Raw genomic sequence first — 13,345 nt, 5'->3', positions numbered from 1 at the left:
AGGAGAAACAAAAATATATAACACCTTAAAGTGTGCATTATAAAAATACAATAAAACTAAAGTGTGCATTATGTTAGAGCAAATCACTCATTCAAGAACTGTTGTAAAAATCTCACCTCATATATGGGTTTAGGTAAACCATTCAAAAGCAGGCAGACGCCATAAGAAAAATTTGATACATAACTATCAAATATAACTTATCCAGAAATCATACAGTAGAGAAATGTACAGTTATAATAACCATTACCAAATAACAACTTCGGTTCCAAGAGATCTTCCATCAAATGTTTGGCTTCTAAGAAAAATGCTACAAGGCAACATCGTCATAAAAATGCTTGTGATATACCCATCAGATCATGCTGGGACCACAGAATTATAATGCTCACCAAGTCCAAAAGCATGCTTGTGGTAGGAAAGCATAATACTTGAACTCAATGAGGCAGTGGCAGCGGCGGATTTATACTCCTTCCCCATCTCCACATCCGGGAAGGAGCCTGAAAATATCATAATATGCTTCTTCAAGCAGTGAGTCAAGGCACCAAGCTCTAACTGTCCTCCCCATAAAGCCGTGGACTCCACCTCTTTACAATAGTTTTCAAATTTCTGAGCAAGTGTTTCATCTGAATCATCTTCGATCAAATTTTCCGAAAGGAAAAACGGCAGGAACTCAGCTGAATTCTTTCTCATATAAGCAGCCGCCATTTCTCGAAGTTCTTGGTATGTATGAGGTGATCTACCGCCAGAGAGGAGGGCCAGCTGATCCTCAACAGCTCTATAGAGGCAGTGCCCATCAGGCTTTATTTCACACACAGTTAAACCGAGAGGCTTCAACTTCTTTTCCAATTTTTCATTTTCAATTGTACGATCACTTATAGTGTCACTCTGCTCTGCTTGGATTCTCTGCTCCCTTTCTGCTTCTTGTTGAGCTCTTCGGTCACGCTTCTGTTGGGCCTTGCTAACCCTTGCACGGTCAGGCTGATTGGCAACAGATACTCCAGCTATGGCCTTTATCAAACTGTCTAAATTTCCCTTTTCATTCCCATTACCACCACTGCTATAGCCTAATTCAGCCAGTTCTTTTGCATGTTTCTCTTTAAGATTAGCAGAAAGTCGAGTAACCTCGTCCTCCACTTGTTTCTTCTTAGCTTTCTGTTCAGCCTTGCTACCTCTAGCTGCTGCCTTTTTCATTTCAATTTCTTTTTTCTGCAGTTGTGATATCTCTTTCCTGAAAGTACATAGTCATCATGGAGAAATGTGTCACGAGACAAGAACAAGAAAAACTAAGAAGTAATAAAACGTATACAATCTAGAGTGAATGAAGTGATATTTTTGTAATTACAATTTAAACAAATAAAAACAACAGACAAACAAGTTTGATATCAGTAATGTGATTCAAATGTTGAAATATCTGAAAATCCATAGGAAGAACCTAATGAAAACTCATGGCCACACCTTTGATATCTTATTCATACGCATATAAAGGAAAAATTAAATATGCCTATATCTATGTTGAACATCTGGATGGTTGTGGGGGAAAGCCGACACATACCAATCACAAGATACATTGATATTACTTCTAATCAATAATTAGGAAGCCCATCTGAAATACATTTGATCAACAGAATGAATACTTTACAAGTGAAGTTTGTATTCCATGATTACTTTCAAGTTCAACATGTTAATCTACTGAAACATTATCCTGGATACTCTTCTTATAGTGTCCCTTATATCATTAACTAGGTTATTGAAGCTACAGTGCTGTCTAAACACCACGAATTCACCATAAACTCTTCTCTCTTGCTTAGCAACAGAAATGAACTACAACAATTTCTACTAAATACGATAGATTCCATGAAAAATAGATCCTACTACATGAACATGCAGAACCAAATAGATTCACTAAAATGACAAGCCTAAAACATCACCTGTGCCGCGAAAGCATCTCATCACGAGTTTCCTGCTTCTTTTCAGTTCCATTATCTGAAATCACTTCTTCCTGCACCTGCTTCTCAATTTCCTGGCTATCCTCCATTGGACCAACTCTAAAACAAATAAATAGATATTAACCAAAAATCACCAAAATTATCTTACAGTTATAAGAAATCATATGCAAACATCAACAAGAAAAGAATCGAAAGCAAACTAAGAATCGAAGTTAGAAAGGAAACAGTGAGGCTATACGCTATGCAACAAATTCTCAAAATTAGACAGTTAAACCTGGATCAACCAATGCCAAATTTTATTGAAAAAAAAAAAAGAGCCACGAAAAAATAAATGGAAGATGCAATGAGTTTAGAAAGCAACAACAGAACAAAGATAAAGGAGAAGGGGAAATTGAAACCACTGCTTGCAGGCACCGATGGGGAGGAAGTAGCCTGCAGCCGCCGCAAAGAGACGAAATTATGGAAGATGCATCAAAGAAAGAACAATGATTTTATTTCAGAAACAACTGAGACAGACAATGAAAAAGTGAAACCCTAGTGTTAGTCGGTGAAACCATAGTTGTAAGAACCGAACCGGTGATCAAACCGATCAGGTTACTGGTTTATTGGTTTATTGGTTCAACCGATAAATTACTGGTTGAACCGGTAAAACCGGTTTCACATAAATAAAAAATATAATAGCAAAGGTATAAAACAAAAGCTATTACAAAATACAAATTCACATCAATTGTTCAATGTTGGGAGCATAACCTATTTCCAACAATTCAATTCAAAGGGTTCCTGTTAAGCAAGACAAAAGCAACTATATATGCATTCACTAAAATCTGTTTTGGACATAAAACCAGTTTTGCCGACATGTTTTCAAGCCTAAATTTGTCGAATGATTTAAATTATGAGAAAGATTGGTACCTAACTAAGACATACAACCATGAGAAATTGATGAATGAATAACAAGCACTTACCTCACAAGTAAAATAGTTGCATTCAACTTGAAAATAAGATCATTCAATTCAACACACATTTAAAAGCAACACCATAGTAGTTCAACAGCAAATAATTCGACAAAAAGACTCAGAGTCACTACACTAAAGTCTAAACAGATGCACAATGGCATAATAGTTCAACAGCACATAATTCAACAAAAATTGCTAGAAAATCCAGCAATCCATCTTCTAAAGCAAACAGGCATAATGGCATAATAAAAAATTAATCAAAAATCCAGCAATCCAGCAATCACTACACTAAACAGATGCACAATAAAAAATTCAACAAATTCAGTAATTTCATAATCAAGAATCAATAAATTCATAATCAAGAATCAACAAATTCAACCAATTATAATTAAACATTTAACAAAAACAGAACATAATAACTACAAAAACAGAGATAATGGCATAATGCGAGGAGACCACCAACGGACCAACCTGTCCGACAGATGAGGCAGTGGACAGAGAGGACGCGACGACGCCGCCGACGGAGCAAGGAGCTGCGATGAAGAAGACGACCTGCGAGGCTGCGAGCCAAAACGCTACGTGTAAGGAGGTCTTCGGAGCCGCACCGTATCTGGAGGGACGAAGACGACGAGACGGCCGGCGGGTTGGAGCCTGGAGGGGTTGCTGGCTTGCTGCCTTGCTGGGGAATGGGTGCCGTTGGGGATTAGGGTTAGGGGGAATGGGTCAATGGGGATGGGGATGTGGTTGGTAGGTTCGAGTGTTTTGTGTGTTTATTATTTTTTTTTTATAAAACCCAAAACGACGTGGCTTTGGCTAAGGGGGGAAAAAAAAGGGAGCTTCGAACCGGATGGGCTATTCAAAACCGCCAGTTCGCCGGTTTTTCACAAAATCGGACGGTTCAACCCGGTTCTATCCAGTTCTGTTTCTAATTCGGTCAGATTATTCAATCGGACCGGCTAAATGACCTATTTACCATTTTTCGGTTGAATCAGTCAGTCCGGTCCGGTTCTTACAACTATGGGTGAAACACGAATATGGTTATCATGGAATACGTTTTATCATAGTTATCAGAATCGAACCGGTAACTGACCCGGTCATATGATTAGGTCACTGGTTCAACTGGTGAGTCACTGATTTATCCGGTTGACCCGGTCATAATTAAATAAAAATATAAAATTATAAAATTAAAATTAAAATTAAAAGTTAAATGCATATTTTTAAAAATATATTAATAATAATTAAATATTAATTCTTAGAAGTCACCAAAAAATATTAATTCTTAGATTTAATTTATACTGCAAAAAAAGATAATAAATTAATCACTAATACAAAATATTTTTTCAATTTAAATGAACAAGAAAAAAAATAAAAGATAACTAAATCAATATCAATATATTAATATATTTATATACTATGTGACAACTTATTTAGTATTCATGTGAATCCATAGTTTAAAAGAATAAAAAAAATAAAAAATCATTCACGTTTTGTTATATATATATTTTTTGTCATCTACATTAAAAAGGAACAAGTTCGGCACAGTGACAAAAGAAGGTTGTGCATTCATGCAGTCCCGTGTTTGAACCCACTTTTAGCATTTTTGGGGTTGTAGTGGAGGCAGCTCCTATGATGGTTCGGCGGGGCGGCCCGTGGCGGGTTTAATGCAATCTGAGACGCGAAGTGATTTGACCATTGTTAATCGGTTTAAATACATGTCCGGTCCAATCTACCAACCAAATCAGTCAGACTATTAGTTTTTCGGTCGAATTGGTCGGTCCGATCCGATTCTAATTATGCGTTTTATAAATTTTATTATAAAATAATTAGATCTAAAATATAATCTATACTAATATACTAATACTAATAAAACTTATAAACACTATATGGAGCTTAAGAAAAAGAATTCACTTAAACACAAAATTTATCATATGTCTCAATTGATGAATACTCAAATTTACATGAGTAAATTAACTACTGTAAATATTAATTATATAAAAAAAATCTACATCTTAACTCTCACCAACCCTAACAAAAAGAAAAAAAAAACTCTCACCAAACACTCAGATTTCCATTACTCTCCCACACCAACTACTAAACTCTCATCTTGGGAGAGATGCAACAAACTCAGATCCAGGCGAGGAACCAGGTGGCGATAGATCTGTTGTAGCAGTCTCCATCGTCGAGTCTCTCCGTTTCGAGGATTGCCGTCTTCGTCTGGCCAGCGTCGCCGACCCGCCATCCTCTTCTTCGAGCTCTGTTGTTTCACAGTCCTCTTTTCCAACCCTTCCCTTCGTGGTACTATTTTTTGCTTCTACATGCTTTGGAATTATTTTGTCTCTGTAAGCTCTGATTATAGTTCTTCGGACAGTGCTAAAATTTGTTCCTTCAAGCAATTATTAATGTATATTTTTTTTGTTTCTTGTTTAATTTAATCTCAGTGTCTATAGAAGTTAACAGGAGAAAATTTGTGCTATTAAATAATAAGTTGATTTAAGTAATAAGTTGAATTAATCTACTACAGAAGTTGTGCTATTAAGTAATAAGTTGATTTAATTCTTACCAACTAGGGATGTCAATGGGGCGAGGCGGGGGCGGGGAATGCCTCCCTGCTCCCGTCCCCGCCCCCAGAATTAATCCCCATCCCCGCCCCGATTCCCGTCATGGGGGATAATTGTCCCCATCCCCATTCTCCGCGTTTCCCATATTCCCCGCGGGGCCCATTCCCCATCCCCTTATATTTAACATTCATATGAAAATTATAAAAAAACAAACTACAAAATACTATTACAAACACACAAACATATCTTATCAAAGATTATAAGTCCAGAAATACAACATAGCAAATTATAATCCATAAAATAAAATCTTAAAATACAACTTCTATTCTAAAAAAAAGCAATAAGATATAGTCTTTAACATCAAGTATTCTTTGATGGTCAGCATACTCAGCAAGAGAAATCATAATTTCTTTAGATACATAGAAGGAGAGAAAATCAAGCAACTATTTTAAAATCAAACCCTAACTATTTCAAAATTATAAACCCTATATGTCTAATTGCTTTAGATACATAAAAGGAGAGAAAATCAAAATTATAAATATAGTGAGTAGAGAAGACTGAATAATAGGATTAGGCTTTTTTTAATTGGTAAAATTACTAAAAAATCCACCTATGTTAGAAATAAAGTAAGGTTATTTAAGAAATTTCAAACATTCGGGGAATTATCGGGGATGGGGCGGGGATCCCCGCTCGGGTCCCCGCGCCTGTCTCGGGGGAATTTTGCTCCCCATCCCCATCCCCACGGAGAAAATTCCCCACCAATGGGGCCCATTCGGGGCGGTCCCTGCGGGGATCCCGCCTCCTGGGGATTTTTGACACCCCTATTACCAACCCACATCATTCATTTGACACCATCACTCTCAATTTTGAGAAAGGCCTGCTGCTCCTTGTTAACATCATCTCCCTCTGCACTGCCACAGTCTCTCTTTATGCTTCTTCTCTCGTTCTTCTGCTGCTACCTCCTCTTCATCTCTGCTCCTCCTCCAGCCTTCCTCCTCTGCTTTGTTCCACCGCCTCCTCTTCTCTCCCGATTTGCTCTAACTCTCTGTCTCTGCAGGTTTTTCTAATCTCAGTTGATGATCTCTTTTAACTTACTTTCCTTTTTCATGCCAGTTTCTTCTATTGATCTTCTCCAATGAGAACAACAATACCACGCTCTCATTCCAGTCTTTAGGCGTATTATCAAGTTCTAAATACTAAAGTTACGTAAGTTTGCTTGGATTTTGCCTCTTGATTAATCAACTCCTTATTAGAAATCTACTTTTCAGTAATTTTTTTTTTTATAAAACCTTGCATTTGAACCTAGAATTGAGTTTTGCTCTTCGGTGAGTCACACACTCTTTAATCTTTGATTGTTACGACAACGTGTGATAGGAGAATTCAGATCTAGAAATGTGCCTTTAAATTTGGTAAGTTTCAACTTCTCTTTTTTTTTTTAAATTTATTTTACAATCAATAATTAGTTTAAATCCTTTGAATTTTAGGCTGTACTATTCAGGAGTGCAATTGGGTTCTCCTCCAGTTAATTTTTATGTGCAGATTGACACTAACAATGATGTTTTCTGTGTTAGCTATACCTTTTTCGGTGGTTGTCCCCAAACAAGAGGTCTCTTATGAATTATTTTAGCGATATTATCTTAAGTTGTAATCAGTTTACTATTATATACACCAAGTTTTATTTGAATAATATGAATTTTTATTTCTATTTTAATTCATTTTTTCTGTTAATTATGTTTTTATATTTTTATGCTCACATGTAATTGTTGTGTATGTAAACTAATTAAATATATTAGGAAGAAAAAAGAAAAAAGTGTGGAGAAAAACTGCTTCCATTCATTATTATTGTATAATATCATTGTACAATTTACAAAATACAATTCAAGGAGGAAGGATAAGACAAGTTAGATATGAAACTACGTAACAACACTAAATACAATCCAAATTGCTGAATACACCTTCCTGCAATTGTACTAAATGAGTAATCACTATAACCTACGGTTGTCATGGAAATTATAGCCAAATAAAAACTATAAAAACACTTATATCCTCTAAAAAATATGCCGTAATTGTTCGGCTACTAATGACTAAGAAGACAATAACAACGGCTGAACAAACTTTCAATTTTTGGACTAACTTATTCTCAACTATCCACCCATTTGGTATGCATGCTGTAAATGTTGTAATGATGCATGGTTCTAACTTTTTAAGAAGGTATTGTATGAAGTTTTGAAGAATATTAGATGCAAAGGGGTAACAAAGGGACGCAAAAATAGTTCCTATTTTAGTCCATGTAGAAGGAGGAGTAATATCCCTATATCCTACTGTAGTTAATGTAACTGAGATAAAATAAAGAACATTTACAAATTTTTTTGTAGACTTAAGGTTAAACTTTCCCTTCAAGTAAATTATAATCACAACTTAAAAAAAAAAAAGACACACTAAAGCTAATATAAAAAATAAAATAGTAGTATATCCCTGAAATTAAATAAAAAATAAATAATTAGTAATTAAATCATAAATTTTTATAATAAATAAATTAAAAACATATAAACAATAACATGTTAAAGAGTTATATCTAAAAAAATGTTTTAATTATATATTTATTAATTTTTATTTTAAATATTTTTTTAATAAAATAATTACAAAATTAGAATTGATTTCTTTAATTATTCTAAATATTTTTTTAATATTCTTTTTTAATTTTGAATAAAGAAATACCATTAAAAAATCTTTTTTTAAATATAAAAAAACTATTTTAATAATTCACATTCAATAAATATTTTTGGATTCTTATTTTTAAGATTTTTAAACAATACATAACCAAACTAATTAACTTAAAATATAAAATAGTAATAATACCGAATAAAAAAGTACTTAAAAGTAAAAAAAATTTCAAAATTATAGCCCAAATTCAATGTATGATAACAGAAAATTCACACACACCTACAGAAAAGGTAGGACAACCGACATAAGATGTTGCCACCATAATGGTGGATTTCCACCATTAGGCTTCCATGTCTGCAGCAGTTTCAGGATCTCTATTACTGGCCGTTAAGAAATGATCGGTGGTGATGAGGGGGTTGAGGGTGCTGGGGTTGGCGGTGTCGGATATCACTGGTAAGAATCGACTACGGACGACGAGGGGGTGAGAGTGCTGGACTAACTGGTGGCGACAAAGGGGATGAGGGTGCTGGGGTTGGCGGTGTTTTGCGATGGTGGTGGTGGGGTGGCAGGGGCGGTGGGGTGGCGGTGATAGGGGTGGACGTGGCTTCGGCGGTGGTAACGACTTTGGCGGCGGTTCTGGCGGCGGCAGTGCTGGCGACGGCGGTGATGGTGAGAGTGGCAGTGGCGGTGGCAGTGGGAATGATTCAGCCTTTTCAACATAGTCATAAGTCTGTACAAAAAATAAAGAAGAAAAAAGGTATTCGATTAACAATTTTAAAGGTCCAATTCTAAAATAAAGTGAAAATCAATTATTGAAGATAGATTATGGGCCTTTTTTTTTTACTTTTTGTTTTTTTTGTTGAATTTAAAAATATTAAGAGACGAGGGTTTATTTCATTATTGGATTTATTATTGTATATATTATTGGTCATTTTTATAAAATTACAATTTGTTCTAAATTTACAAAAAAAAAAAAATATATTTTGATCAAAAGTATAAAATTGTAAATTTTTAAAATATACCCACTACTCCTTTAAAATTATATTTTACATTAAATTTTATAAAAAAAATTTTTGTCGCACAAAAATGATAAAGTTTTGAAATATACCTATTACAAATTATATTTTGTGCCAAATTCCATGAAAATTTCACAAAAAAAAAATTTTCATCAATATAAAATATTATAAATTTAAAAAATATATTAATTATTTTTCTAAAATTATATTTTGTACTAAATAAATTTTTAAAATATTTCCATTATTCTTCTAATAAGATTAAATTTTGTCGTAAAATCTACAAAAAATAATTTCTGTCAAAATAAAATATTATAAATTTTTAAAATATACTTATCACTCTTTTTAAATTATATTTTGCACTATAATCAATACTAAAAATATTTTTTTAATAAAAAGTTATAAATTTCTAAATAATATTAATACTTTTTAAACTTCTAAATTTCTAAAGTTATAACTTACTTTCTCTTAATGAGCCATGAAGAGAAAATAGTGTTGTTGTATAGTATTGTAGGAATCACAATAAAAAAGAAAAAAAATAGTAGGAATTGAATTAAATTGTGTAGTATTGTAAGAATCAAAATGAAGAAGAGAAAAATAAACTATGAGAAACACAATAAAAAATGAAAAGAGGAGAATAATCCTTTCATAAGGTGATTTTGGAATGCATTGAGGAAGAATAAGGTGTGGCTAGTTTGGTGTCCTATTGCTGGAAGTGGTGGATGCATGTTTTAGTAATGGTGATGCACATGATCAGGTGACACTACTAAAATTATAAATAATAACTTTTCATTCATATAATTTTTTGTAAAAGTCATTGTTAAAAAATATTTATACTTTATAATATTTAATTTAGACATTTTATATTTTTAAATAAATTTATGACATATTACAGAATTCAAAAAAAAAAATAAGTGAAATATTTTAGTTGATAAAATCAAAATTATAAATAATCATTATTTTTTATGAAAAAAAAAATAAAAAATATAATAAATTAAATTGAATAATTTTATTTGAGTTGGGAAAGTGAATTATGATAACATAACGTTGTCATGTTTGTAATATTAGGTTTTAATTATTTATAAGTTTAATAATTAATGCTAATGCATAGATAATTTTAAAATATATAATTTTAATTTTTTTAATCATGTCAATTACATAAATTATAATTTCTGTAATGTAAGAAAACATAGATATAACACATATATAATATATGTTGTTCTTTTTTATTAATTTATTAAGACTTAAAAATATTGATTCTAACATAGTTATGAATTAAAGTGACATTATTTAAATTTAAAATTGATATTTCAGTAAAAATTTTTATTTTAACCCATTCAAAAAGTTATGCACAATATGTAATAATTTTAAATTAAACCATTAGGTATAATTTTAAAAGATAAATGATACTACAATTTCTATTTTTGATAATAATATCATTTCATATATAATTTACACTATATATTTGCATGAATTCATAAAAAAAAAAGTGATAATATCAAAATAGAAATGATGATATTTATTCTTTAATTTTAACATATAATCAAATATTTATAAGAAAAAATAAACTATGAGAAACACAATAAAAAATAAAGAAAAGAGAATAGTCATTTTATAAGGTGATTTTGAGATGTATTGAGAAAGAATAAGGTGTAACTGGCTTGGTGTCCTATTGTTGGGATAGTGGTGCATGCATGCTTTGGTAGTAGTGGTGAATCAAGAAATTACCTACACGGTCTTGTCCTTTGAAGGACAATCAAAACTTTTACTTTTTGTTTTTTTGCAAGCTATATGTCCTAGAGTAATTATTTGAGCCATATTAAATTTAAAGTTATTTTTTTAATGACCTTTTTAAACAAAATTAAATATGCAACTAATATAAAAATAAAAAAATATAGGTTATTATATGCAGATAGAAATAATAATAATAATAATAATAATAATAATGCCCATAGCCATCTTCAATAATTGTTTTCCCCTCTATTTCAGAATTGAACATTTAACATTGTGGATTCGATAATTTTTTTTCACTTTATTTCTTCTTGTAGGCCCTTGACTATGTTGAAGAGGCTAAATCACCACCACCAACTAGCCCCACTCCACCACCACACACCCCATCAGTGCCACCGCCGCCACCCTAACCACTGCCTCCAGAACCACCGCTGCTGTCAGCATCGCCACCGCCACCCTCAGAATTGTCGTCCCGCCATTGCTGTCACCGCCTTCTTTCCCACTGCCACCGCCGTCGCCAGAACCGCCACCCTCACCCTCGCCACCTCCACCATCCCCCACCGCCTCCATCACCCCCACCCCACCACCATCCCCCACTGCTTCCATACCATCGCCAGAAACCGCAACCACCATGAACACCACCCCCACCACCTCTCCCATCACCATGCCACTACTATCGCCAGACACCACCATCCCCATCAGGGCCAACCCCATGAGCCCCCCTCAAATCAGTCCTCACAGGTGCCATCCGGTCCCGCGGTAGACATTGGAGTTATGAGCCCCACCAATCAGTCCTCACAGGTGCCGTTCGGTGACAGAGATCCTGAAATTGCTGTAAACATTGGTGGTGTTTAGCGATGGTGGTGGCCTGAGTGGCAGGGGCGGTGTGGTGGTGGTGATGGGGTGGACGTGGCTTCGACGGTGGTGATGCCGTCGGCGGCGATAGCAGCGAAGACGGTTTTAGCGACGTAAATGACGACAGAGGCAATGGGGCTTGCGCAATTGGCGGAGGCGACGGTGGGGATGATTCAACCTCTCCAACATAGTCATCAACCCCACCGGCCCTGCCACCCCACCGCCCCGGCCACCCCCACCACCACCAACCCCAGCACCCTCACCCACCTCGTCGCCACCCGTCATTCCAGCACCCTCACCCCCTCGTCGCCCGCAATCGATCCTTACCAGTGGTATCCGACACAGCCAACCCCAGCACCCTCATTCCCGTCGTCGCCACCAGGCAGTCCTTACCAGCAGGATCCGTCACCGCCAACCCTAGCACCCTCGTCGCCGCCAGTCAATCTAGCATCCTTACCAGTGGTATCAGACATCGCCAACGCCAGCACCTTCATCGCTACCAGCGGGATCCGACACTGCCAACCCCAGCACCCTCATCGCCACCAGTCAGTCCACCACCCTCGTTGTCCGCAGTCGATCCTTACCAGCGCGATCCGACACCCCCAACCCCCGGCACCCTCCCCCTCTCGTCGCCCCTAATCGGTCCTTACTAATTGTATCCGACACCGACAACTCCAGCACCCTCAACCCCCTCATCACCACCGGTCATTCCTTAACAGCCAGTAATAAAGATCCTGAAACAGCTGAATAGACGGAAGCTAATGGTGGAAATCCACCATCATACATCTTATGTCGGTTGTTCTACCTTTTCTGCAGGTGTGTGTTCATTTTCTGTTATCATACATTGAATTTGGGCTATGATTTTGAAAATTTTTTACTTTTAAGTAATATTTTTATTTGATATTATTGCTATTTTATATTTTAAGTTAATTAGTTTGGTAATACATTATTTAAAAATCTTAAAAGTAAAAATTCAAAAATATTTATTGAGTATGAATCATTATATTAAATTTTTTTATACTAAAAGATATTTTTAATTATATTTTTTTATTCAAAATTAAAAAAAATATTAAAAAGATATTTAGAATAATTAAAGAAATCAATTCTAATTTTGTAATTATTTTATTAAAAAAAATTATTTGAAATAAAAAAATAATAAACATGTAATTAAAATATTTTTTAAATATAACTCTTTAACATATTTACTAATTATTTATTTAATTTCAGGGACATCCTACTAGATGTATGAAGCTTTGAATAATACTAGATGCAAAAGTATTGTATGAAACTTTGAATAATACTAGATGCAAAAGCTTTGAACGAGGAGTAATATTCCTATATGCTACTGTACTTAATGTAAGTGAAGTAAAATAAAAAGCATCTACAGATTTCTTTGTACTTAAACTTCTCCTTCAAGTAAATTATAATTCCAACCAAAAAATAAAAAATAACACTAAAGCTAAAATAAAAAATAAAATAATAACGAGTCCTTGAAATTATATAAAAAAATAAATAATTAGTCTTTAAAAATATGAAAACAATAATATGTTAAAGAGTTATATCTAAAAAAATATTTTAAATATATATTTATTATTTTTTTTATTTCAAATAATTTTTTAATAAGATAA

The 13,345-nt window shown here is 34.1% G+C and overlaps 2 protein-coding genes across 9 annotated transcripts in view; both read right to left on the bottom strand.

The window, feature by feature from the left end:
• On the bottom strand, nucleotides 1–3,666 carry LOC107645601 (Cysteine proteinases superfamily protein). Its single transcript, XM_016349660.3, has 3 exons — nucleotides 3,368–3,666; nucleotides 1,926–2,042; nucleotides 1–1,225 (listed from the first exon to the last, which is right to left on the bottom strand). Exons 2-3 carry the CDS (start codon nucleotides 2,030–2,032, stop codon nucleotides 355–357), a joined length of 978 nt encoding a protein of 325 aa, XP_016205146.1. The 5' UTR covers nucleotides 2,033–2,042; nucleotides 3,368–3,666; the 3' UTR covers nucleotides 1–354.
• Nucleotides 3,667–7,277: 3,611 nt separating this feature from the next.
• The window catches only part of LOC107645600 (uncharacterized), a 28,036-nt gene continuing 21,968 nt past the window's right edge, over nucleotides 7,278–13,345 (bottom strand). For 6 of the 8 annotated variants that reach the window (XM_088490295.1, XM_088490294.1, XM_088490296.1 and 3 more), the window contains one exon: nucleotides 8,272–8,848. In XM_088490295.1, coding sequence (XP_088346421.1) covers nucleotides 8,459–8,848 — 390 coding nt within the window. In that variant the 3' untranslated portion in view covers nucleotides 8,272–8,458. Of the gene's footprint in view, nucleotides 7,930–8,271; nucleotides 8,849–13,345 lie in introns of those variants that run through there. The other 2 variants (XR_015885906.1, XM_088490300.1) reach the window with 2 other exon arrangements.

The sequence above is a fragment of the Arachis ipaensis genome, chromosome B6 (genome assembly GCF_059453495.1).
Source record: "Arachis ipaensis isolate K30076 ecotype BB chromosome B6, ASM5945349v1, whole genome shotgun sequence".
Lineage (NCBI taxonomy): Eukaryota > Viridiplantae > Streptophyta > Magnoliopsida > Fabales > Fabaceae > Arachis > Arachis ipaensis.
This window is presented reverse-complemented; position numbering and strand designations above follow the sequence as displayed.